Genomic DNA, 26,856 nt, shown 5'->3' with positions numbered 1-26,856 from the left:
AATTGGACATAAGTGACAACTGGCCACATTTTAGGCACTGAGCGCTTAAAATCTGGCTTGTTAGTATAACTGAGGAACCCAATTTGTTGTTAAATGGCATCCAAATTTGTGACAGTGATGGACTAGACCTTAACCCTAGATATTTGCTTAGTGAGTAATACTCAGTAGCCAATGGGCCCAGCAGATAGATCTGTGCAGTTGCCGGTCCACTTGGTCTGGGGAAAACCTTCAGTTTGGGAAAGACACCTTGAAGGGTTTCTGAATCTGTCTTCTTTGTGTGTGTCCAACAGCCTCAGATGGACCATCACACGGTGAAAAAGAGAAAGAGGAGAGACCCCCTGACTTACCTCTGCTCAGTGAGCAGCTGAGCCTGGATGAGCTGTGGGACATGCTGGGGGAATGTTTGAAGGAACTGGAGGAATCCCATGATCAGCATGCGGTGCTAGGTGAGTTGTTTGGTGCTAGCCCCAAGCCCCACTATTTGGCTCTGAAACAGCCCATTCTGCCAATTTTTTTCTTTCTTCCAAGTTTGTTTTTCCCCTTTGTCTATAACAAGAGTTCAGTTCTCTGAACTTAGTATTAGGGAAAAAAATGGCTTACCAGATCAGGGCAATATGTATATGTGGCAGTCCATCCTGCTTTTCTCTGTGTTGAGGAAGTGCTGACTTCCTCCAGGGGTTTTTATCTACCATTGTGTTTAAAGTCCTACATTATTTCTTACATTTTATGTTTTTGTGATTGGTTTAGAGAGGCAGAGTGGTTTGCATGTTCAAGTGTATCAAGTAAAGTGTCACTTCCTTGTTATTGTTCCCCCTACCCCTTCAGTGCTACAGCCTGCTGTCGAGGCCTTCTTTCTGGTCCATGCCACAGAGCGGGAGAGCAAGCCTCCTGTCCGAGACACCCGTGAGAGCCAGCTGGCACACATCAAGGACGAGCCTCCTCCGCTGTCCCCTGCCCCCTTAACTCCAGCCACTCCTTCCTCCCTTGACCCATTCTTCTCCCGGGAGCCCTCGTCTATGCACATCTCCTCAAGCCTGCCCCCCGACACACAGAAGTTCCTTCGCTTTGCAGGTACAGGGACCTCTCAGTCTCCTAGATTCACATTTTATCCTTAGCTAGTCCATTTGACCTAGAACAGTGAGAATGTGCACGTGTGGGGCGCACACATATGGCATGCACAGTGAGCCTAATCAAGTACATAGCCCAGGGCCTACTTCAGAAGGCCTTGTGTGTGGCACCCTAAGTGCTTTTCGCTTTATCCTGAGGCCATAAGAAGCCAAGCATGGTAGAAATACTCCTGTTCATTTGCGTGCACACTTCAGGGCAGACCTTAACCTCTGGCCAGTTCTTACAATGTACCCCCGAAAGGAAGAACAGAAAAGTTGCTAGGTGGTGGGCTGTCTTGCAGTCTCCCAGCTTCCGTGATGTGCTGATTTTTGCTGTCATTTTTTTTCCCCTCAGAGACTCATCGCACTGTGTTAAACCAGATTCTACGGCAGTCTACCACCCACCTTGCTGATGGGCCTTTTGCTGTCCTAGTAGACTACATTCGTGTCCTAGACTTTGATGTCAAGCGCAAGTATGTGTCTAGATGAAGGGGGGATGAGTGCTTCTCACAATGATACCCATAGTTGCTTCTGGGGCCCAAACTTCTGATTGGTAACAATGGGTGGAGTGGTGTTTTGTGGAGAAAGAAGAGACTTATTACCTGTGCCACTGACAGTCATTGTACACACACACCAAGTCCTCTTCATTCATAGCTGGGCTCAGACTGACTTTCACACCACCCTTGAAGTAATTGCTACTGCCTGTACACATACATTCACTTGCCTGGTCATTGAAGAAATCCCATACTGCAATATCTGGGAGCTATTACCCATTAAAAATAGAAAAACGAATCAGGCAGCTGGCTGGTGGCTCATGCCTGTAATTGTAGCTACTCAGGATGCTGAAATCTGAAGATCGAATCACAGCTCAAAGCCAGCCTGGGCAGGAAAGTCTGTTATCTCCAGTAAACCACTTTTAAAATGCTAAAAGTAGAGTTGTGGCTCAAGTGGTAGAGCACTAGTCTTGAGAGGAAAAATAAAAAAAGCTTAGGGATAGTTCAGGCCCCAGGACTGGCAAACCAAAAGAAAAGAAAAGCTTTCAAGTTGGCCAGAAGTAGAGACTAAAGTGTTCAGAGGTAGAAGGGTCATTATGGGTCTTATCAGATCAGATACATGGAAGCTTGCTCTGCCATTCCCAATCCTACTTTCCTATCTCCGAAGGTATTTCCGCCAAGAGCTGGAGCGTTTGGATGAAGGGCTCCGCAAAGAAGACATGGCCGTGCATGTCCGCCGAGACCATGTATTTGAAGACTCCTATCGGGAGCTGCATCGCAAATCCCCTGAAGAAATGAAGAATAGATTGTGAGAGAAACGACAATTCTGCATAGGGCAGGAGACCTCTTTCTGTACAGTAGCAGTGATTTGCTCTGACCTTAAATATAGAACACTTCAGCAGTTGCTGAAATGTTCCCCAACAGCTTTCTGGCTTCAGTAGTCTCACTAATTTGTCTTCTAACTTCTGGGCTTGGCTTTCTGGCTAGCTCTGACTGGGCTACTCAATTTCTATGCAGCCAGGAATAGTCCCTGATGTTTATAAGGATACTGCTGAAGGCTTCATGATAGGTGCTCTTGTTATTACACTCAGAAGCCTACTAAACAAATGGCAGCCTAGATTAGGGGAGAATCTGTGTATGTACATTAATACCCCTCCATTGGGCAAGTGCTAAATGATGATTTTGAAACCACCTAGAGGAGATTGGTAGTTTGTAGTAACAAGTGTCAAGGGAACTGATGAGACTTCTCAGGGTCCTACAAAGTCTCCACCCTGGTCCTCGTAGTCTGAGCCCACCATGTGATCACACAAGAGGTCAGAGCTCTCTGGCTCTGTGCTCACTTCTTGACATTGATACCACACTCCCCAGTTTGCTTTATAGACTCTCCCTCACTCACATGATGCCACACAATGGTTAGATTTGTCCTGTACTTTCTGCACAGCCCTCCTATTTCTGCTCTCTTAATACAGGTATATAGTGTTTGAAGGAGAAGAAGGTCAGGATGCTGGAGGCCTCCTGCGGGAGTGGTATATGATCATCTCGAGAGAGATGTTTAACCCTATGTATGCCTTGTTCCGTACTTCACCTGGCGATCGGGTCACTTATACCATCAACCCATCTTCCCACTGCAACCCAAATCACCTCAGCTACTTCAAATTTGTCGGGCGCATAGTGGCCAAAGCTGTGTATGACAACCGCCTCCTAGAGTGCTACTTTACTCGATCCTTCTACAAACACATCTTGGGCAAATCCGTCAGGTAAGGAGGATGTGGCACAGTCCTGAGCTTGTAGAGTCTGATCCTTATCTCCCATTCCTGTACTTCCAAACCCTCCACTAATGATCTGGTCTAATTATGTTTTCCTAGATATACAGATATGGAAAGTGAAGATTACCATTTCTACCAGGGTCTGGTTTATCTGCTAGAAAATGATGTCTCGACACTTGGCTATGACCTCACCTTCAGTACTGAGGTAGGTCATTTTAAGCGTCCTTGGAGAAGACCTCTAAAGAAGCACTTTGACTTCTTAAAGCCCCATGCCCTGTACTCTACCAGACCAGTGAGTGTCTGGATGCAAAAGATATCACAATTACTAAAAATAATTCATGATATCAGTTACACTAGTTAAAATGTATCAGTTTCATATGTTGTCATTGTTGAAAGTAGCACATTATAAGAATGTTAAGAGGGCTGGGGTTATGGCCTAGTGGCAAGAGCTCTTGCCTCGTATACATGAGGCCCTGGGTTCAATGGCCAGAAGTGGCGCTGTGGCTCAAGCGGCAGAGTGCTAGCCTTGAGCAAAAAGAAGCCAGGGACAGTGCTCAGGCCCTGAGTCCAAGGCCCAGGACTGGCCAAAAAAAAAAAAAAAGAATGTTAAGAGAAAAAGTATTATGACTACTCTTTTTCCCTCAGATTATTTTTCTATAAAGATTGTATTTGTACCAGTGGCTCATGCCTGTAATTTTAGCTACTCGGGAAGCTGAGATCTGAGGATCATGGTTCAAAGCCAGCCCAGACAAGAAAATCCATGAACCTCTTATCTCCAATTGGTCACCAAAAAGCTGTAAATGGAGCCGTAGCTCAAGTGGTAGAGAGCTGGTAGAAAAGCTGAGACAGTGCTCCAGCTCTGAGTTAAAGCCTCTCCCCATCCCCTGGTACTGGCCTAAAAGGGTAAAAAGAAAACAGTGGCTATTTTTGTATGTGTGTACACATGAGCACACTCATCCTAGGGCTTAAACTAGGGGTCTGGGTGCAGGAATGAGCTACTTGTGTCCAGCCCTATTTATCGTTGACAGCTGCCTCTCCATCTTTTTTATGTGCTCTAGGCCAAAAAGTAATTTCCTTTATTCCTTCCTCTCAACCTTTCCCCCTATTCAGGGAACTATCTATGAACAGTGAAGACAATCATTCATTGCTATGGACTTACCTCATCTCCTTGCCCAGGACATAACAAGAGTTTAGGGTGTATTCTCCGGTTACTTGTATCTTGGGTCAATCCTGATAAGGATGTTTGGTATTTGGGCTCTTCTAGGTCCAAGAGTTCGGAGTGTGTGAAGTTCGTGACCTCAAACCCAATGGGGCAAACATCTTGGTAACAGAGGAGAATAAGAAGGAATATGTACACTTGGTGTGTCAGATGAGAATGACAGGTATGGAAAATGTCCTTTTGACCTCTACTTGCTCAATACATGCAAAGTTGAGATCTCATTCATTTCTTGAGATCTCATTCATTTCTTTGCTGTTCTTTTTTTCATTTTGGTCCAAGACTGGAACTTGAACTCAGTACCTGACACTTTCACTCATTGGCTGACACTCTACCAACGGAGCCACAGTTCCAATCCTGTTGCTCTTATTTCTTTGGCAAAGTCTTGTATAAAAGGAGTTAAAAAGCCAGGCATCAGTGGCTCATGCCTGTAATCCTAGCTACTCAGAAGGCATGTGAGGATTGTGGTTCAAAGCTAGCCCGGGCATCATCTCCAGTAAAACTACAAAAACAATGCCAGAAATGGAGCTGTGGCTCAAGTGGTAAGAGTGCTAGCCTTGAGCAAAGGAAGCTCAAAACCCAAGGTCCTGAGTTCAAGCCCCAGGACCAGCACACACAAACAAAAATAAAGTTAACATGACCAACAGTATATCAGTTCATTCACTTTCAGCTGCCAGAAATGGACTCTTAGCAGCATCAGAATTCAAATTAGGGATTTCTGACCTCTAGCAGTTGTGTGCATCCAGAAGTCATATGGTTTGGTTCTCTTTCCAGGAGCCATCCGAAAACAGCTAGCAGCTTTCTTGGAAGGCTTCTATGAGATCATTCCAAAGCGTCTCATTTCTATATTCACTGAGCAAGAATTAGAGCTGCTCATATCAGGACTGCCCACCATTGACATTGATGATCTCAAATCCAACACTGAGTACCACAAGTACCAGTCCAACTCTATTCAGGTAACCTGCCACCTACAACTCTCTCCATATCCTCGTCCAATGAAGTGCTTGTTTACATTACAGGTGGTCTAATTAATGCTACTCTTCAGAGACATAGTTACTGGTGCTTTTGCCCATCCTATGATGCAGGAGATTGCAAATCTAACCATGTTTCCTACTCATCTTGTATCCATTCCTCCAGATCCAGTGGTTCTGGAGAGCATTACGTTCTTTTGACCAAGCCGACCGTGCCAAGTTCCTCCAGTTTGTCACGGGTACATCCAAGGTACCCCTGCAAGGCTTTGCTGCCCTAGAAGGCATGAATGGCATTCAGAAGTTTCAGATCCATCGAGATGACAGGTCCACAGATCGCCTGCCTTCTGCTCATACATGGTAAGGGGAAGTTGGTCCTTCTAAGTCCCTACCCAAATCTGGATCAGTACTCCATGTCACCTAGTGTGGTTTAGTGGTTCTATGGAGAAGGTGACATTTGAGACAAGGAAGAGCTTAACTTTTAGCACCTATACTTCTAGGGCCAGACTATTTGAGAGGAGGAAGGTCAGATGTATGCTTCCCATGCCTAGGGACCACTATTTAGAAAACCAAATTAAAATAAGTATGGCAGAACCAGACACTGGTGGCTCAAGCCTGTAATACTAGCTATTCAGGAAGCTGAGATCTGAATATCACAGTTCAAAGCCAGCCCTGGAAGGAAAATTCAAGAGACTACTAATCACCAATTAACCACCAAAAAGCCAGAAGTAGCACTGTGGCTCAAGTGGCAGTGCTAGCCTTGAGCAAAAAAGAAGCTCAGGGACAGAGCTCAATACCTGAATTCAAAGCCCAGGACCAGCACCAAAAAATAAAAATAAATAAAGAGTACAGCAGGCTAAAAAGAAGAAAAATGAAGAATCAGCAAGGGAGGGCCAGCAGGTGCCGTAAGAACACAGGGCTCCAGTTGTCATCTCTTCTCATGGATTGATCTTTCTTTCTTTTCCTAGTTTTAATCAGCTGGACCTGCCTGCCTATGAGAGCTTTGAGAAGCTCCGCCACATGCTACTACTGGCCATCCAAGAGTGCTCTGAAGGCTTTGGGCTGGCCTAAATGGCACTGCCCAATTCTGTGGGGTTTTTCTACCATTGTTGGACCTGGGGGGAGGGGATGTTTAAAAAGAACCAGAAAGAAAATGTCAAAAACCAATAAATGAAATCCACCAACTCACCATGTGTGTTTCCCAGCTGCCCCATCTTCTCCAGCGCATACCTGTTTTCCCTTCTGCTCATTCTCTTTCCTCCTTCATCCCTTTTGCTTACCTCTCCCCTTTCCATGCCGTCCATGGTCCCCACCCCTTGTGTTAAAAAGGCAGTAGCCTTTGCAGGGACCTGTTTGTCCCAACTGTTTGAACAGTGTGCTCCTCAGATTCTGTGTTCAGAAGGATTTGCTGCATTGAGACTTGAAACCTTTGGATAGGGGAAAAATTATATATATATATATTTTTTTGTTCTGTTTGCATTTCTTAATTTGTGCTTGGAATGTGTTGATGTGCACAGCTAATGATTCAATGCGAGACAAGATTGGCGTCTGTGTTGTGGAGGTTTCAAATAAAGAGCACTCTTCATAACTCACTTTTCACATTGGAGTTTTTTTCAAACTTAAATAAGCAAAGCACATCCTACACATCTGGAAAAGATCCAAATGAACTTCTCCAGAAAATCATCTCTGCCATTCCAGCTCACCCACTCACCCCCACCTCTGGTTCCACTTCCTCCTTATAAAGGCAGTCTCTGCACAGGTAGAGAGGTTGGCAGGAATTTGGGGGGAGGGTCTTTTTTAAAAGAAAATTAATGCTTTATCTGAACTTGGGGGCTATGATGTCACCAAGGACAAAGCTTCAGCTTGCTCAAGGGGCACAAACTAGCAAGTTGAATAACCTTGAGTTCACTCAAGGATTTTATTTGGTTCAGCCTTTGTAAGTTTAGTTTCTTTTGTTAACATTTTAGTTCATTTCCATCCCTAATGAATTTTAGTAAGAAAAAGATTTGACTAGCTCTCCAGTTTTTGTTTTGTCTGTTCCTCTTGTCATCTGCCTGCCTGTCTGCTAGTCTGACTGTCCACAGATCACCTAGTGAGTCTCTTGTGCTTTTTACTCCATTCAGCACTTAAAGCTGATCTACTTACAGATTTTGATGGTCCCTGCCTTCAACAACAAAAAATAATTTAATAAAAATTTAGTTAGAAAAACAACCCCAATGCTTCTTGCTCTGCTTGATTTGTGTGGTTTTTCTTATTCACTGAGGTATCTACCTCAAAGATTTTCCTGTGGCCATTTCTCAAAGTGGGTTGTAGAAAACTAAAGGGGCCTAATCTGGGCCATTTTCCCTTTGTGTTTACACTCCAGTACCTGACCCTGAGAAGACAGTAATTCAACCATAATCTCCAATTAACCACCAAAAGACAAAGTGGAGCTCTGGTACAAGTGGTTGGGTGTGGAGGGAACCCAGAGATAGGGCTTAGGCCCTGAGTTCAAGCCCCAGGATACACACACAAAAGTTACTTTCAAAAACATTCCTGGAGCTAGGTGCCAGTGGCTCAAGCCTATAATACTAGCTACAGAGGAGGCTGAGTTCTGAGGATCACATTTCCAAGCCAGCATGAGACTCACCTCCAATTAATCACCAAAAACAAGCCAGAAGTGAAGCTGTGGCTCAAGTGGTAGAGGCCTACCCTTTAGCAAAATGAGTTCAAGGACAGTGCCCAGGCCCAGAGAAGCAGTTATATATGAGACCTGTTGGAATTGCTAGATGTAGTGCACACCTTTAGTTCCAGCTACCCACTTGAGCACAGGATTTCCAGACTGACCTGCTGAACATATGAAGAGCTTGGGTCAAAAACAAAAAGCCAGGCGCCAGTGGCTCATAACTGTAATCCTAGCTACTCAGGAGGCTGACATCTGAGGATCACAGTTCAAAGCCAGCCCTGGCAGGAAAATCAGATTTGTCCAATTAACTACCAGAAAATCGCAAGTGGTGCTGTGGCTCAAGTAGTAGAGCGCTAGCCTTGTGCTGAGGAGATCAGAGACAGCGCACAGGCCCATGGTTCAGGCCCCATGACTGACCCCCAAAATGCTCAGTAGTACAGTATGAAAAAGGTATGTGAAGGACATGATGAGCTGTGGGTAAGGTGTGGGACAGAAGCTTGTAAGTTGGGGAGATGGTTTTAGAGTACTTCAGCTTCATTGATAGTATTTCTATCAACATTGCTGGGTATCTAAATGTTTCTCTTTAATATACTGTGGTATGTTACAATATATACCTTCTTAGGAGTCTTGAGAACTACAAGATCACAGGTCAAAACCACCCAGGAAAGAAACGTCTACAAGGCTCCATCAACTAACCAACAAAAAAGGAGGTGTGACTCAGCATAGCTTCTTTTTTTGGCCAGTCCTGGGGCTTGGACTCAGGGCCTGAGCACTGTCCCTGGCTTCTTTTTGCTCAAGGCTAGCACTCTGCCACTTGAGTCACAGCGCTACTTCTGGCCATTTTCTATATATGTGGTGCTGGGGAATTGAACCCAGGGCCTCATGTATACGGGGCAAGCACTCTTGCCACTAGGCCATATCCCCAGCCCTCAACATAGCTTCAATGGTAGAGCACCAGCGGTGAGTAAGAAAACAAAGCAAGAGGACTGCATTCAAGCCCCAATACGGGGACACAGACAGACATAGGGACACACACACACATGCAGATTCCCTTCACAGCAACAGGAAATACCGTAAAACCCTTAAGAAGCAGTGTTTGGGAGTTACACTAAGCAAAGCCATACATGCACATCTGAAATACTGTAGTGAAACCCCTTGGTGCAATAAAGACACTAAAAAGAAAAATGAGTGACAGGAAAATAAAACATGCTCAGATGCAAGGGGGGTGCATCTGTGGGAGGAGGAAGGGTTTAAAAGGATGGATGAAAACCCATATGGTCCATGTAGTTTATTTGCATATAAAAGATCAATGAGGGGGCTGGGAATATGGCCTAGTGGCAAGAGTGCTTACATCATATACATGAAGCCATGGGTTCAATTCCCCACACCACATATATAGAAAACAGCCACAAGTGACGCTGTGACTCAAGTGGCAGAGTGCTAGCCTAGCCTTGAGCAAAAAGAAGTCAGGGACAGTGCTCAGGCCCTGAGTTCAAGTCCCAGGACGGCACAAAACAAAACAAGCAACAACAAAAGTAAATATCAATAAGGGCCGGGAATGTGGCTTAATGGTAGAGTGCTTCCCTAGCATGCATGAAGCCCTGGGTTCGATTCCTCAGTACCACATAAGCAGAAAAAGTTGTTGTGCCCGGGGTGGTAGCCTGGCCTTACTGTGCAAAAGTCAGGCTCTGCTTCACAACCTAGGGGTGAGATTTAGCTCACTTCCTTCTCTGGACCACCTCTGAGGTTTCCACTGCCCACCAGCCCCCTGGAGTGCGCACATGTGTGTGAGGGAATTGGTAACTTGGACAAGGGGGTGGGATTCTTACTGTGTCTTAGTGGTTGTGTGTCAGTCTATCTGCAAATCTTTGAATGAGATTGCAACAGCATACCTGGCTGGCCGTGTGTAACCAAGTGGGCTGTGTTGGAGAGAGTGGGTGGGGATGACACTGTGTGTCTATGGTTTAAAGGAGTGCCTTAAATCTGGTGCCTAGTTTAAGAGGACTGTAGGCATTTGGTATGAAAGAACATAATTGAATCTGTCTGCAAGTGAGTGAGTGCGTCTGTGTGTGTGCATGTGCGTGCACGTGCACACATGCATAGGATTATTTCTGTATTTAGCACTAGCTTTCTTGTGCCCAAAGTGTTCTTGGGTTTCTCTGGGCTTGTGGCTGAACTTTTTTTTTTTTGGTCCTAATCCTGGAGCTTGAAATCATAGTCTATGTGTTGTCCCTGAGCTCTTTTCTTCCTTCTTTCTTTTTTTTTTTTTTTTTTTTGGCCAGTCCTGGGGCTTGGACTCAGGGCCTGAGCACTGTCCCTGGCTTCTTTTTGCTCAAGGCTAGCACTCTGCCACTTGAGCCACAGCGCCACTTCTGGCTGTTTTTTTCTGTATATGTGGTGCTGGGGAATTGAACCCAGGGCCTCATGTATATGAGGCGAGTACTCTTGCCACTAGGCTATATCCCCAGCCCCCTTCTTTCTTTCTTCTCTTATTTCTTTCTTTCTTTTCTCAAGGCTAGAGCTCTACATCTTGAGCCATAGTTCTGCATCTGTCTTTTTTTTGGTGGTTAATTGGAGACAACATTTTCAGATTTTCCTGTCTGGGCTCGCTTCAAACTGTGATCTTAAATCTCAGCCTCCTGAGTACCTAGGAGTGCCTAGGAGTGAACCACCAGCACCTGGCTTGATTTCCTTTTTTTGCCAGTCCTGGGTCTGAGTACTGTCCACAGCACCACTTCTGGCTTTTTCTGTGCATGTGGTGCTGAGGAATTGAACACAGGGCTTCATGTATATGAGGCAAGCACTCTACACCTAGGCCATATTACCAGCCCACTTGATTTCTTTTAATAAACCTTGAAATAAGATAGTAAGCTTTCCAACTCCATTCTTCTCTTAGAACATTGTGTTGACTATTCTAGGTCCATAGAAAATTTTGAGCCATCGTGTAAATTTCTACCTTTAAAAAGGCCTTTTGGCCAGGCACTGGTGGCTCACACCTACAATCCTATCTACTCAAGGGACTGAGATCTGAGGAATATGGTTCAGAGGCAACCTGAGCAGAAAAGTCAGTGGGACTCTTATGTCCAATAAACTACTAAAATCAAAAGTGCTGAAAGTGGAGATGTGGCTCAAGTGGTAGAGCATTAGCCTTGAGCCAAAAAAAAAAAAAAAAAAAAAACAAGGACTGTGCCCAGACCCTGCATTCAAGGCCCAGAACCAGCACAAGAAAAAATAGCCTTTTGAATCTGGGTGCCAGTGGCTCACATCTGTAATCCTGGCTACTCAAGAGGCTGAGATCTAAAGATCTCAGTTCAAAGCCAGCACGAACAGAAAAGTCTGTGACATTTTAATCTGCAATTAACTAGCAAAAAGCCAGAATTGGAGCTGTAACACTAGTTATAGAGCATCAACTTTGAGGAAAAAAGCTAAGTGACAGTTCCCAGGCCTTGAGTTCAGGCCCCAGTACTGGCATACACACACACACACACACACAAACACACACACACAATAAAACTAGCTGAGTGCTTGTTGCTTATACTTGTAGTCCTTGCTACTCAGTAGGCTGAGATCTGAGAACTGATATCCAACTGAAAGCCAACTTAAACAGAAAAATCAGAGAGACTTATTTCCAATTAACCAGTAAAAACCTAGAATTGGCTTGATGTGTCACACCTGTAATTTTTGCTAATCAGGAAGCTGAGATCTGAGGACTATGATTTTAAGCCAGTCCATGCAGGAAAGTCTGTGAGACTGTCTCTCTTCCTCTGGCTCTCTGTCTCTGTCTCTGTCTTTCTTCCTCTCTCTCTCTCTCTCTCTCTCTCTCTCTCTCTCTCTCTCTCTCTCTCCCTCTTGCTCTCTATGTCTCTCTCTCACTTCTTCCCTCTCTCCTCATTCCTCTCTCTCTGGTGTGGGTCCTGGGACTTTAACTCAGGACCTGGGCAATATCCCTGGCCTTTTGTGCACAAGACCAGTGCTCTACCACTTGAGCCAGAGGTCCTCTTCCAAGTCATATGGTAGTTTAGTGGAAATAAACTGTGGCACAGACTTTCCTGCCCAGGCTGACTTTAAACCAAGATCCTCAGATCTCAGCCTCCTGATTAGCTAGTATTATGGGAATAATCCACTAGCACTCAGTGATGCTAGGATTACAGACATGAGCCACCAGCATCTGGTGTGGAGACATAGTTTGTAGTTGTTTTTTTCCTTGTAATCTGTCTGATTTAGGGTAATACTAAACTCATAGAAGATGCTGAAAGAATCCTTCCTTATAGAAGACAGAATTTAAAAGCTTGCATTAAGCCAGGTACTGGTGGCTCATGCCTATAATCCTAGCTACTCGGGAGGCTAAGATCTGAGGATCATGGTTCGAAGCCAGCCTAGGTAGGAAAGTCTATGAGACTCTTATCTCCAATAAATTACTAAAGAAGCTGGAAGTAGAGATGTAGCTCAAGTGGTACAGCACTAGCTTTGAGAGAAAGAAACTCAAGGACCGCAACCAGGCCCTGAAATCAAGCCTTAGGACCAGCAGAAAACCAAAACCCCGCATCAGGATTCCAGCCCCTGGTTTATACATGCCTCTCCTGCTTACTTAAACACAAAACTAGCTATAGCTTTGAAAGGGGTTTTGCAGATTAACTGAGGTCCCCAATAGTTTATTTTAGAAGAGATTAATCTGCTGGGCACCAGTGGCTCATGACTACGATCCTAGCTACTTAGGAGGCTGAGAGCTGAAGATCATGATTCAAAGCCAGCCAGGGCAGAAAAGTCCATGAAACCATCTCCAATAAACTACTCAGTAAAGCCAGAAGTGGTGCTGTGGCTCAAGTGGTAGAACACTAGCCTTGAGCACAAAGAGGCTCAGGGACAGTGCCCAGGCTCTGAGTTCAAGCCCTGGCAAAAAGGAAGAAAGGAAAAAGGGAAAGTATCGTCCTTCCTGATTCCTAAGCACACTTCTCGCATGGTCTCCCGCCTGGCTTTTTCAAGCATTAGACATGTTCACAGCTCACAGCCTTTCTACTGCCTGGCTCCTCAGGACTGGCGACCAGTGGCCTTCAGTGGCCAGCAGCTCAGTTTTATACAGAGTTCCTCTGAATCCTGCAATATTTGGCTTCCCAATGTCTAGCTGCTACAGTCCACTGGGGCCAGCAGCAATAAGCAGTAAACAGCTTTCCCTAGCCCCACAGTAGACACATTTCCAGATGGTAAGTTTCCAAGAAATGCTACCACTGGAGCATTAATTACAATGACTTCTCTGCTATTCAATGACTCACAGCCATGTCTCTTCCAACAGGGAATGGATCTTAGCCTTTCAGCCTCACAAGTTTCCTATCACAGACTAGGATAGTAACTGCTCCTTTTAGCTGCTATCCTATATCTTTTTTGAGGGGGGTGGGAGGGAGTGCTGGTACTGCAGCTTGAACTCCAGGCTTAAGGCTAGCACTCTACCACAGGAGCCACAGCTCCACTTCTGGCTTTTTGTGGTTAACTGACTATAAGAGTCTCATGGACTTTCCTGGCTGGGCTGGCTTTGAATCCCAATCCTCAGATCTCTGCTTACTGAGTGACTAGGATTATAGGCGTGAGCCACCAGCAACTGGCTCCTGTCCTATATTCCTTAGTGCTGTCTTTACAGCTCCCTAACTAATCTTTCATTATTCTTTTTTTTTTTTTTTTTTGGCCAGTCCTGGGGCTTGGAATCAGGGCCTGAGCACTGTCCCTGGCTTCTTTTTTGCTCAAGGCTAGCACTCTGCCACTTGAGCCACAGCGCCACTTCTGGTTGTTTTCTGTATATGTGGTGCTGGGGAATTGAACCCAGGGCCTCATGTACACGAGGCAAGCACTCTTGCCACTAGGCCATATTCCCAGCCCAATCTTTCATTATTCTAATCCTTGTTATAGGTAATACTTTAAACCTAACTCTCCTTGTTCAAATGACAATATATTCTCTCTCCCTCTCTCCAACTGTCCTCCTCTCTCCAGAAAGTCTCACTGGCCTACACTGAACTCAAACTCATGATTCTCCTATCTCAGCCTCCCGAGTGCTGGGAATGCAAGCATGTGTCACCATACATGCCTCATCTTTCTCTCTTTGTGGGTCTCTGACACAGAATGTTACCAAGAATGGTCCCACGAAATCCATCTTTAGAGGCGAGACTTTGAAATTGGTTTGTTCATGCTTCTGGTCTAGAGCACAGTGCTGAAGTATGGCAAGGAGAAATGGATGTTGATAGTCCATAGCATGCAGAAAAATTTCAGAATGACTTGCCAGTTTCAGATTATTGGTTTCATGCGGGATTACATGTCCCCATCCCAAGTTTCAGATCCCATTCTTGCGTGTGTGTGCATGAGTGTGTGCACGCACACACACATACCAGTCCTGCAGCTTAAACTGGACCAATGCAGCTTAAGCCTGGTCACTATCCCTGACCTTCTTTTGCTCAAGGCTAGCACTTGACCACTTGAACAACAGTTCCACTTCTGGCTTTTTGGTGGTTAACTGGAGATAAAGAGTCTCACAGTCTTTTCTGCCTGGGCTGGCTTTCAATCATGCTTCTTCAGATCTCAGCCTCCTGAGTAGCTACAATTATGAGCATGAGCCACCAGTACCTGGTTAGGACCCTATTCTGGTAAAAAAAAAATTATGTGAGAATTTACTTAAAACTTGAGATTCACTTTCACTACAACTTGGGAAATCTACACTAAATTAAATGTTGTATGAGATTTGTGGCAATATGATCCTGTAGCTACTACAAGAAGGGCTTGAGTCATCTTGAAAGTACTTTGGTTCTCACATTGTGAGTTGACCTGAGCAGTTAATGGGCCTAGACTGGTCATTTTCCTTATGGAACTGCCCAGGTGAATTAAAAGAGTCTAGCCCATAACATAATCCTGCAGATATGATTATTGCCAAAATGGTCAGGTTCAGCATCCATTTGCATTCTCAGGGCATGTACTTCAGTTGGTGATTCAATTAAAGCCTTAATGGGGTAGGAATGTTGCCCAGGATTTTTTGTGTGGCCTGTCTATAATCCAATCATGTTCTATCAAAAGGCTCATAAGAAGTGTGGTACTGGTGTTTCACACCTATAATCCTAGCCACTCAGGAGGCTGAGATGTCAGGATCACATTTCGGGGTGTGTGTGTGTGTGTGTGTGTGTGTGTGTGTGTGTGTGTGTGTGTGTGTGTGTGTGGTGTTTGGTTTGTTTTTTGCCAGTTCTGGGGCCACTTCCAGCTTTGTCTGTTTATGTGGTACTGAGAAATCGAACCCAGAGCTTCTATCATGTTAGGCAAACACTCTACCACTAAGATGCATTCACAGCCCCTGAGGATCACATTTCAAAGCCAGCCCATGCAGGAAAGACTGTGAGACTCACCAATTAAATAGCAAAAATACCACAAGTAGAGTTGTGGCTCAAGTTGTAAAGTGCTAAAGCCTTGAGCACAAAAGCTCGGGGACAGTGCCCAGAGCCTGATTTCAGGCCCCAGGACCAGCACAAAAATCACCTCATCAGGTGCAAGGATCACGCTTGTAATACCAGCTACTCAGAGGAGATCTGAGGGTTGTAGTTTGAAGCTAGCCCAGGCAGGGAAGTCTGTGTGAGAATATTATCTCCAATTAACAAAAAAAGCTGAAAGTAGTGCTGTGGCTCAAGTGGTAGAGCACTAGCCTTGAGCCAAAGCTCAGTGATAGTGACCATGCCTTGAGTTCAAGCCCAAGTACCAGCACAAAAACAAACAAGAAAAGTAAAAGCTGAGTGAGAGCATGAAGTTCTGAATTCAAGCCCCCAAAACAGCACTAAATACATACATACTTACATGCATGCACATACAATTAATATGCCTCAAGTATTTCATTATAATAAAAAACAACAAAATAATCAACCTTGATCACCAGAACAAGAACAAAACAATAAAGTAAAATTGTCACACACTAGGGGCTCACATTTGTAATGCTAGCTCCTCAGCAGGCTGAGATCTGATAATCAAGGTTTGAAGCCTGCCTGAGCAGGTAGGTCTGTGAGACTATTATCTCCAATTAAAGCTGGAATTGGAGCCATGGCTCAAGTGGTAAGAGTGCTAGCCTTGAGCAAAAACAGGTCAGGAACAGAGCAAAGGCTCTGAGCTCAGGACCTGCAAAAAAAAAAAAAAAAGTAAAATGACAACCTACAGAACAGGAGAACATTGTAACTCCTATTTCTCACAAGAGGCACCTCAGACCTATAATTCTAGCTACCTGGAGACTGAGATCTTACTATTACAATTCGAAGTTAGCCTAGGCAGAAAAGTCTATGAGACTATTATCTCCAACTAACCACCAAAAGCTGAAAGCGGAACTAAGGCTCAAGTGATAGAGTACCAGTCTTGAGTGAAAAACTAAGGGACAGTGCCCAGGCTCTAAATTCAAGCCATAGCACCAATATTTACACACACACACACACACACACACTCATACACACATCTGATAAGGGCTTAATATTCTTTTTTGCCAGTCCAGGGCCTCAGCACTGTCACTGGCTTCTTTTTGCTCAAGGCTAGCACTCTACCACTTGAGCCACAGTGCCACTTCTGGCTTTTTCTCAATATGTGGTGCTGAGGAATTGAATCCAGGGCTTCATGTATGTGAGGCAAGTACTCTATCACTAGACCATATTCCCAGCCAAAGGGCTTAATATTCTGAATATTTTAAAGACTCTTTCCAGGCACTAGTGGCTCAAACTCCTCAAGATCTAAGGATCTAAGTTTGACACCAGCCCTCTCTGAGACTCCAATTTTTATTTAACCAGCAAAAAGCCAGGAGTGGAGGTGTGGCTCAAGTGGTAGACCACTAGCTATGAGCAAAATTGCCAACTGAGAGCAAGAGGTCCTGGTTTCAAGCCCCAGTACCAGCACAAATACATACATACATACATACATACATACATACATACATACATACATACATACATACATGCCTGCATACATAAAAACTCCTATAACAAGAAAAACAACCCGCTTTGTTTTCGATGAGTCTTGCTACATTGCCCAGGCTAGCCTTGCCCTTTCAATTCTCCTGCCTTGACCTCCCACATAGTTTGGATTAAAGACAACACCACACTGTGTAACAACCTGATGTTTTTGTGTGTGTGCTGGTCTTGTGGCTTGATATCAGGGCCTGGGCTCTGTCCCTGAGATTTTTGTTCAAGGCTAGCACTCTAACAGTTGAGCCACAGCACCACTTCTGGCTTTTTCTGTTTGTGTGGTGCTGAGGAATTGGACCCAGGGCTTCATGCATGCTAGGCAAGCACTCTACCACTAAGTCACATTCCCAGCCACCAGCTTTGTTTTTGTGGGTCCTGGGGCTTGAATTCAGGGCCTGAGCACTAGACCTGGCTTCTTTTTGCTCAAGGCTAGAACTCTACCTCTTGAGCCACAGCGCCACTTCTGGATTTTTCTGTATATGTGGTGCTGAGGAATCGAAGTGAGGGCTTCATGTATGCAAGGCAAGCACTCTACCACTAGGCCACATTCCCAACCCAACTTTTTTTTTGGTAGTTAACTGAAGATCAGATTCTCACAAACTTTCATCGCTGGTCTGGCTTCAAATTGCAATCCTTGGATCTCAGCTTCCTGAGTAGCTAGGATTACAGGCATGAGCCACTGGTGCCCAGCACAACTTGATTTTTTTTTGCCAGTGCTGGGACTTGAACTCAGGGCCTGGGCACTGTCCCTGAGCTTCTTTTGCTCAAGGCTAGCACTCTGCCATTTGAGCCAGGGCTTCATGCATGGTAGGCAAGCACTCTACCACTAAGCCACATTCCTAGCCCACAACCTGATTTTTAAATGAATAAAGGACGTCAATAGACAATTCTGAAATGAAAACATACAAATAGCTAAGAAGAACATGAAAAGATATTCAATATTCTTAGGTCACTAGAATAGAAATAAAAACCTAAAATGAAATACATTTTATCATCTCTAGAATGGCTGTGATAAGCAAAACAGGAAAATCAACTGAGACTCTCCTACATTGCTGGTAGGAATGTAAAATAATTTTTTCGCAATGGAAACAGTTTCATACCTCATCTAAAAGGTTAACGTAGAATTGCTATATAATCTAGCAATTCCATTCTTAAGTACATACCCAAAACTTGAGGACTGGTATTCAAACAAGTAGATGTAACACACATTCAGAACGGCAGCATCCACAACAGCCAAAGAGGTCGAAATTGCTGAAATATCCACCAAGAGATGAATCGATAAACCAGATGTGTTATATACATGAAATTAAATATATTCAGCCATAACAGGAATAAAATTCATGCTACATACACTATGGCAAAGGTAAACACTGCCAGACATTCGCTGAAATCATGAAAACATATTCAGAAACCACTGACAATAGGAAAATAACTGGCTCTATTCCAATTTGTGCAGAGGCAATTTGAATTTTGTTGTTGTTGTTTTATGTGCTGGTCCTGGGACTTGAACTTGGGGCCTGGGCACTATCTCTGAGCTTCTTTTATTCAAGGTTAGCACTCTACCTGAGCCACAGCTCCACTTCTGGCTCTTTTTTTTTTTTTTTTTTTTTTTTTTTTGCTGGTTAATTGGATATAAGTTTCTCATGGACTTTCCTGCCTAGGCTGGCTTCAAACCACAACCCTTCAATCCTAAGTAGCTACGATCACAGGTGTGAGCCACCAGTGCCCTGGTCATCCATACTGGTAGGCAGGCTCCATCCTTTCTAATGAAAACACTTGGAAGGAGTGACTGTGGGGCCCTTGAGAAAGATGTTTCCAATTGCAAGTTATTGAAGGCTTTTGCATATGAAAGTCAAGCGCCTATCATGGAGTGTTGATTCTAACAAAGTGTAAATCTTGGAATCCTCAGCATTCTTTGGCAGGCATGGAGAGCTACGCTGCTAAAAGTCATACAAGAGTTTGGTCAAGGTGGTTTTAAGAGAGGGTGACAGATGGGAAAGTCTGATTCTTTTGTTTTGAGTTTGTGGAGTTGCCATACTGCATGAAGGTGAAGTGGGAGAGATCACCCTCACCCCTGAGTCCCTCTACAATGCTGCCTCCATAGCCTCAGGAGAAGCAGGAACCATCACATTGACTTGTCTCATTGCAGGCCCCAAACGCTGAGCACTAGTACATCTCAGTGGCTTTGCTTTTTCACAATGAATGTAACCTAGACTCATTGTCTCCAGTGTTTTGCATTTCTGCAGTGTTGCAGTATCTGTTCCCATGCAATCCAATGAAGGAGAAGTGACAGAAAAGAAAGCAGTTCCAAGTTAAGCTCACCCATCCTCGCTCCCCACCATGACTAGAGTCTATATCTAGAACTCAGACCCACTGGGATATGGCCAAGGCAGTGATGAGAGAAAAGTTCACAGTTCTAAGTACCTACATAAAGAGAACAGAAGTTATTCAACTAAATAACTTCATGATGCAAATAAAGCTTCCAGGAAAAACATGAGCAAACAAAACCCCAAACTACTAGACAGAGAGAGAGAGAGACATCAAGGCAGCTGAGCTTTGGTGGCTCATGCCTGTAATCCTAGTTCCTAAGAAGGATGAGATCTGAGAATCTTGGTTCAAAGCCAGCCCAGGAAGGCAAGTCCATGAGACTCTTATCTACAATTAACCACCAAAAAGTCAGAAGTTGAGCTATGGATCAAGATTAACGTGCTAGGGCTGGGGATATAGCCTAGCGGCAAGAGTGCCTGCCTCGGATACACGAGGCCCTAGGTTCGATTCCCCAGCACCACATATACAGAAAACGGCCAGAAGCGGCGCTGTGGCTCAAGTGGCAGAGTGCTAGCCTTGAGCGGGAAGAAGCCAGGGACAGTGCTCAGGCCCTGAGTCCAAGGCCCAGGACTGGCAAAAAAAAAAAAAAGATTAACGTGCTAGCCTTGGGACGGAAGATGGCACTGAAACAATAGGGAGGTACCCCAACTCACTCCAACCAAATAGTGAGCTGGGAACTCCAACACCCACTGCCCCATCAAGAGATCAGCAAAATCAGCAACCAGAACAAACAGAGATCCACAAGAAATGAAAAGGAACAAAGAAAAAAAAGCCTATAAACTGCATGAAGTCAGAAAATCTCCAGGGTACCCCCCCACCCCGGCCTGAACAGGGCCAGGCCGGGTAAGCAGCCCCAGGCCAGGGACCAGCAAGCGCAGATGCTACAGCAGAAAAGTCCCACTGCGAGTGCAGAGACCACAGAGCAGGTGCTCCACGGAACCCACACAGCACACAGACAGGACCCAGCCAGATGCACGGAACCCAGAATGGACCGAGCAGGCCAGGACCAGACAGCAGGGAGCTGGACACCACAGCCACAGCCACAGCCACACCCTGCCCCAGAAGGATCCCACAGCACCTCCGATACATACAGACTCCAGGACCAGTAAGTTTCCCATTGCCCGCCGCCCCCCCACAAATGGGAGATCAGCTCTGGAAGAGACCCAAAACTTGGACATGGACCTCATTGCAAGGGGACAAAAACCAAAGCTCCCTCCCTCCCCCTCCCTGCCCTGAGGGAACAAAGGAGCCCCATAGCTGGCGGCTCTAGGACCCTACAGCTCCTGGGAGGACACGGAGCTAGCAGCAGGTGGAGCAGCACCCAACAAAGTGACCGGGAAACACCTTAGGCCAGCGTCCCCCAAAGCCCCAGCTGGGGAGCCTGAATCTGTCTGCACCAGCCCCCCCAGCAGGGACCCGGGGACTAGTAGGCATTTGACCACCATTTGAGGCACCCTGGTCTGCACGGACTTTTTAAACAACAGTCACAGGCTTGCTGGTGTGCAATAACAGCCCATCAGGGTCACCTGGGCCCGAGCACAAGCCCCCCTCACAGCGGAGGCGCAGAGAGGCCGTGGGCACCAACCCACGCCCAGACACTGGAACCCACTTGGAGTCATGCATACCACCCCACAGCAGAGGCATGAGAGGGCACAAGCACCCCCCAACAGCCTGGGACCGCGAGTTCCCAGCAGAGGCATGTGAGTTCACATGCATGCGCCCATCAGTAGCTTGGGATTCAAACTCACGTGCCTCCAGTAGGCCTGCATGGGTTAGCATCCTAGCCCTCCAGCAGGAGGGCCCCACACCGGCTCCCCAGTGGAATGCACAGGTGAGCAAACTGCCCCTCAGCAGCAACGCCCGCTCTGAGAGGTGAGCACTCTTGAGCCACAGCAACTAGCAGGGAAAGAAACAAAAAAAGAGAAAATTCTCCACAGCATGCCGAATCAGCAACCAGGAACCCCCAACAGGAGCTCACAAAGGTCAGCACAGCACGATGGCAGAGCACTGACACGCAGAGAAAGCCACAGAACCTACCCACCCTTAACTGTGGAGAGGGTGGCCGCGTTGGCAGCCACCAAGGTGGGCACACTCACGCAAAGGGCACTAAGGTACAAAGGCAGACCTCAAACCAGGAGCCAAGATACAAACAAGTCCTGACTGGTGGAGCAATGGGAACCAGCACAAAACCAAGCCAAGGCCACCACCTACAGGCCACTGAAAGGAAGTGCAGGGGGGAAATCAAGAATCCATAACTCCTTCATCCCAGATGCGTAAATCACAAAGAAATATTACAAATTTTTAAAGGTTTTGATGCCTGAAGGAACTTTATTTTTATTTATTTATTTTTGCCAGTCCTGGGGCTTGAACTAAGGGCCTGAGCACTGTCCCTGGCTTCTTTTTGCTCAAGGCTAGCAGTCTGCCACTAGAGCCACAGCGCCACTTCTGGCTATTTTCTGCATATATGGTGCTGAGGAATCGAACCCAGGGCTTCATGTATACAAGGCAAGCACTCTTGCCACTAGGCTATATTCCCAGCCCTGAAATATTACAAATTTTATGAAGGTCAAGCCAACTCACCAGCTCCAAAAACCAGTGCCACTAAAGAGGAGATGGAGAATTAAAAAATACTTCAGGGGGCTGGGAATATGGCCTAGTGGTAGAGTACTTGCCTCGTATACATGAAGCCCTGGGTTCGATTCCTCAGCACCACATATATAGAAAAAAGCCGGAAGTGGTGCTGTGGCTCAAGAGGTAGAGTGGTAGCCTTGAGCAAAAAGAAGCCAGGGACAGTGCTCAGGCCCTGAGTCCACGCTCCAGGACTGGCAACAAAACAAAACAAATAAAACAAAAACTACTTCAGGCCATGATAGCAGGAATGACCGAAAACATCAGGAATGAATTCCAAAAACAATTTCAGGAATACAGAAAGGAATTCTCAGGGAACTTCAGGATGTGAAGAAAGAAATGGAAGTAAAAATAGATAAAGCCCACTCCTCATTTAAAGAAGACCTTAACATCCTGAGAACTGAAATGCATGAAAAAATAATTTCAACTCATTAAAAGAAGAAATTACCACATTGAGAGCTGATCTAGCAACTATAAACAACTCACTTGCCTCAATGCAAACTACACTGCAAGTTATGTCTCAAAGGATTGATCATATGGAATCTAGAGTGTCATTTCTGGAAGACAACTCAGCTGATAAGGATCAGAAGAGGATCACACTCCAAGAAACTGTCAGTCTTCATGAAAGACTAATTCAGGAGATAGTGGACAGGGAGAAGAGATATAATCTGCATATATAATCAGAATAGATGAAGGAGAGGAGTACCAGCAGAGATATACAACAAGTATTCAATAGAATTATTACAGAGAATTTCCCCAATCTCAAAAGGGAAAACCTTACCCAAGTAACAGAAGCATATAGAACACCTAGCAGACCAGACCTTAGAAGAAACACCCCCAGACACATCATAGTCAAGGCCTCAGACTTAACAAGGAACAGATCCTGAATGCAGTCAAAACAAAGAAATAACTATACTACAATGGAAAAAGGATCAGAATCACTGTAGACCTCTCCACACAAACTTACAATGCACAAAGAGTCTGGAAGAACACCATCCAAGTCCTGAAGGCCAACAACTGCCAACCCATACTTAGATACTCAGCAAAATTAGAATTTACTTTCGATGGAGAAACCAAAACCTTCCACAATAAAGAAAAATTAAAGAAATATATGAACAAAAAGCCAGACCTACAGAGAATTTTAAGAGGAGAACATCAGCCAATAGATAACACCAAGGAACAAGGATCCTCAATAGAACCCAATAAGAAAGCATCTTAATAAACCCAAGAAAGAAAGGAAAGAAGCAAAACACAGGTTAACAGGAAAATGGAAGGGAAAAAAAAAAACACCCATCCATAGTAACTATAAACATCAATGAACTTAAATCTCCGATCAAAAGAAAGCAGACCGCAGAGTGGGTCCGAAAACAAGACCCATCTATCTGTTGTCTTCAAGAGACTCATCTCACAGCAAAGGACAAAACCAGGCTCTGAGTGAAAGGATGGTGTAAGATCTTCCAAGAAAACGCACCTACCAAAATGGCAGGGGTAGCCAGCCTGACTTCAGACAAGCTAGATCGCTCATTAAAATCAGTTCAAAAAGACAAAGATGGTCACTACATATTAATACAAGGAAAAATCCAGGGAGAAGGTATCTCACTGATAAGCATGTACTCACCATACAAAAGAGGCCCTACATATGTCAAATCCTTTCAGAACTACAGAACAAGATAGACCCAAAAACAATAATAGTGGGAGAGTTTAATACTCCACTCTCCCTGAGAGACATTTCCAACACACAGATGATTAGCAAGGGAGCAGAAGACCTAAATAACACCATATCCCACATGGATCTGACAGATCTATACAGAGTATTTCACCCTACAAAGACCCAATACACATTCTTCTCTGCAGCCCATGGATCATACTCCAAAACAGATCCATACAAAAAGCCTCAGAAAATACAAGAGTATTGACATTATCCCATGTATTCTATCTGATCACAGTGGAATCAAGCTAGCCCTTAATAACAAGGGATACTCCAGAAACTACACAAACATCTGGAGACTAAACTCCTCACTACTAGCTAACATTTGGGTCACAGAGCAAATTAAGGATGAAATTAATGAGTTCATAAATCACAATGACAATGAAAATACATTACAAAGAAACCTACGTGATACAGAAAAGGCAGTGCTGAGGAGCAAGATCATTGCCCTCAGCTCACATATTAAAAGAATGGAATCAGATCAGGTGAATAACCTCATGAAGCAGTTAAAACGGCTGGAGAAACAAGAAAAAATTGAATCTAAAATGACTAGGAAGAGAGAGATTACAAAGATCAAAGCAGAGATAAATGAATTTGAGAATAGAAAGATCATTCAACAAATAAACAAAACTAAAAGCTGGTTCTTTGAGAAAATAAAAAAAAATGACCTATCCCTTGAAAGAGTTACAAAAAAAAGAAGAAAGAATAGACTCATATCCATAAGATCAGAAGATCAGGGATTCCACTGGAAAAATTACAACAAGTACACAGGATATTCAATCAATTATAAGGATATTTCCAGAACCTTTACTCATTAAAGAATGAAAATTTTACAGAGATGGATCAATTCTTAGAGAAGTATAAACTGCCCAAACTGAGTCAAAAAGAAATAAACCAATTAAACAAACCAATAACTTACAACGAGATACAGGAAGTAATCAAGAGCCTTCCAACAAAGAAAAGCCCAGGCCTGGCAAAAAGAAATAAACCAATTAAACAAACCAATAACTTACAACGAGATACAGGAAGTAATCAAGAGCCTTCCAACAAAGAAAAGCCCAGGCCTGGATGGACACACCAATGAATTCTATAAAACTTTCAGGGAGGAGCTAATACCAATACTCCTCAAACTCTTCCGCGAAATAGAAACAGAGGGAGAAATCCCAAACTCATTCTATGAAGGGAATATCATACTCTTCCCCAAACCAGGAAAAGACCCAACAAAAAAAGAGAATTACAGACCAATATCACTTATGAACACAGATGCAAAGCTCCTAAACAAAATATTAGTTAACAGAATCCAGAAACTGATCAAGAAAATTATACACCATGATCAAGTAGGCTTCATCGCACAGATGCAAGGCTGGTTTAACATTTACAATTCAATAAATATAATTCACCACATTAACAGAGCTAAGACCAAGAGTCACATCGTCACCTCAGTCGATGCCCAAAAAGCCTTCGACAAAATACAACACCCATACATGTTAAAAGCCCTGGAGAGAACAGGAATAGAAGGAACATTCATTAAAACAATAAAGGCCATATACAACAGACCAACTGCTAATATCATATTAAATAGGGAGAAACTAAAAGCATTTCCCCTAAAGTCAGGAACAAGACAAGACAAGGATGCCCACTCTCCCCGCTTCTATTCAACATTGTGCTGGAATCCCTAGCCATAGCAATAAGGCAAAAAGAGGGCATTAAAGGGATCCACATAGGGGAAAGAAGAAATCAAACTATCCCTATTCACAGATGACATGATCTTATGCCTGAAGGAACAAAAAAAAACTCAGTCCCCAAACTCCTAGAACTAATAAACGATTTTGACAAAGTAGCCAGTAACAAAATCAATCCACAAAAATCAGCAGCTTGGGCTGGGGATATGGCCTAGTGGCAAGAGTGCTTGCCTCGTATACAGGAAGCCCTGGGTTCATTTCCCCAGCACCACATATATAGAAAATGGCCAGAAGTGGCGCTGTGGCTCAAGTGGCAGAGTGCTAGCCTTGAGCAAAAAGAAGCCAGGGACAGTACTTAGGCCCTGAGTCTAAGCCCCAGGACTGGCAAAAAAAAAAAAAAACACAGCAGCTTTTCTGTACACCAGCAATGTACAAGAAGAAAAGGAAATTAAGGAAACAACACCATTTGCAATAAAAAAGAATAAAATACCTTGGGATTAACCTAACCAAAGATGTGAATGACCTATTTAATGAGAACTATAAAAATCTAAAAAGGGAAATCAAAGAGGACACCAGGAGATGGAAAGACCTCCCATGGTCATGGGTAGGCAGAATCAATATGTTGATAATGGCCATATTGCCCAAATTGTTATACAAATTCAACGCAACCCCCTTAAAGTCCCAGCTACATTCTTCACTGAAATAGAGAAAACAACCCATAAATTCATATGGAACAACAAAAGACCTAGAATAGCCAAAACAATTCTAGGCAAAAGAAGCAGCACAGGAAGTATCACAATACCAGACTGCAAGCTTTATTACAGAGCCATCATAACCAAAATAACCTGGTACTGGCATAAATACAGACCTGAAGATCAATGGAATAGGATAGAAGACCTGGAAATAAAACTGCATACTTACAGTCAGCTGATATTTGACAAAGGAGCTAAAGACACACAATGGAAAAAACATAGCCTCTTCAACTACTGGTGCTGGGAATACTGGGCAACCACATGTAGAAAACTCGAAGTGGACCCTAGCCTATCCTCAATATCTGACCTGAAACCCTGAAACTACTGAAGGACAGTGTAGGAGAGACACTAGAACTTATAGGCATAGGCAGGAAGTTCCTGAATAGAGTCCCAGGGGCACAACAGATAGGGGAGAGACTCAACAAATGGGACTGCTACAAAATAAAAAGTTTCTGCACAGCTAAAGACATAGCCACTGGGCTAGGAATATGGCCTAGTGGTAAAGTGCTCGCTTCGCATACATGAAGCCCTGGGTTCGGTTCCTCAGCACCACACATACAGAAAAAAAGCTGAAAGTGGCGCTGTG

At 44.4% G+C, this 26,856-nt stretch overlaps 1 protein-coding gene across 12 annotated transcripts in view; it reads left to right on the top strand.

Moving 5' to 3' along the window:
- Positions 1 to 7,138, top strand: part of Huwe1 (HECT, UBA and WWE domain containing E3 ubiquitin protein ligase 1) — a 158,470-nt gene extending 151,332 nt beyond the window's left edge. For all 12 annotated transcript variants that reach the window (XM_048336497.1, XM_048336507.1, XM_048336504.1 and 9 more), the window contains 10 exons: positions 291 to 446; positions 826 to 1,071; positions 1,462 to 1,579; positions 2,268 to 2,408; positions 3,070 to 3,357; positions 3,466 to 3,571; positions 4,631 to 4,748; positions 5,357 to 5,538; positions 5,720 to 5,910; positions 6,519 to 7,138. In XM_048336497.1, coding sequence (XP_048192454.1) covers positions 291 to 446; positions 826 to 1,071; positions 1,462 to 1,579; positions 2,268 to 2,408; positions 3,070 to 3,357; positions 3,466 to 3,571; positions 4,631 to 4,748; positions 5,357 to 5,538; positions 5,720 to 5,910; positions 6,519 to 6,621 — 1,649 coding nt within the window. In that variant the 3' untranslated portion in view covers positions 6,622 to 7,138. The remainder of the gene's footprint in view (positions 1 to 290; positions 447 to 825; positions 1,072 to 1,461; positions 1,580 to 2,267; positions 2,409 to 3,069; positions 3,358 to 3,465; positions 3,572 to 4,630; positions 4,749 to 5,356; positions 5,539 to 5,719; positions 5,911 to 6,518) is intronic.
- Positions 7,139 to 26,856: the final 19,718 nt, after the last annotated feature.

Source organism: Perognathus longimembris, chromosome 28 (assembly GCF_023159225.1).
Source record: "Perognathus longimembris pacificus isolate PPM17 chromosome 28, ASM2315922v1, whole genome shotgun sequence".
Lineage (NCBI taxonomy): Eukaryota > Metazoa > Chordata > Mammalia > Rodentia > Heteromyidae > Perognathus > Perognathus longimembris.
This window is presented reverse-complemented; position numbering and strand designations above follow the sequence as displayed.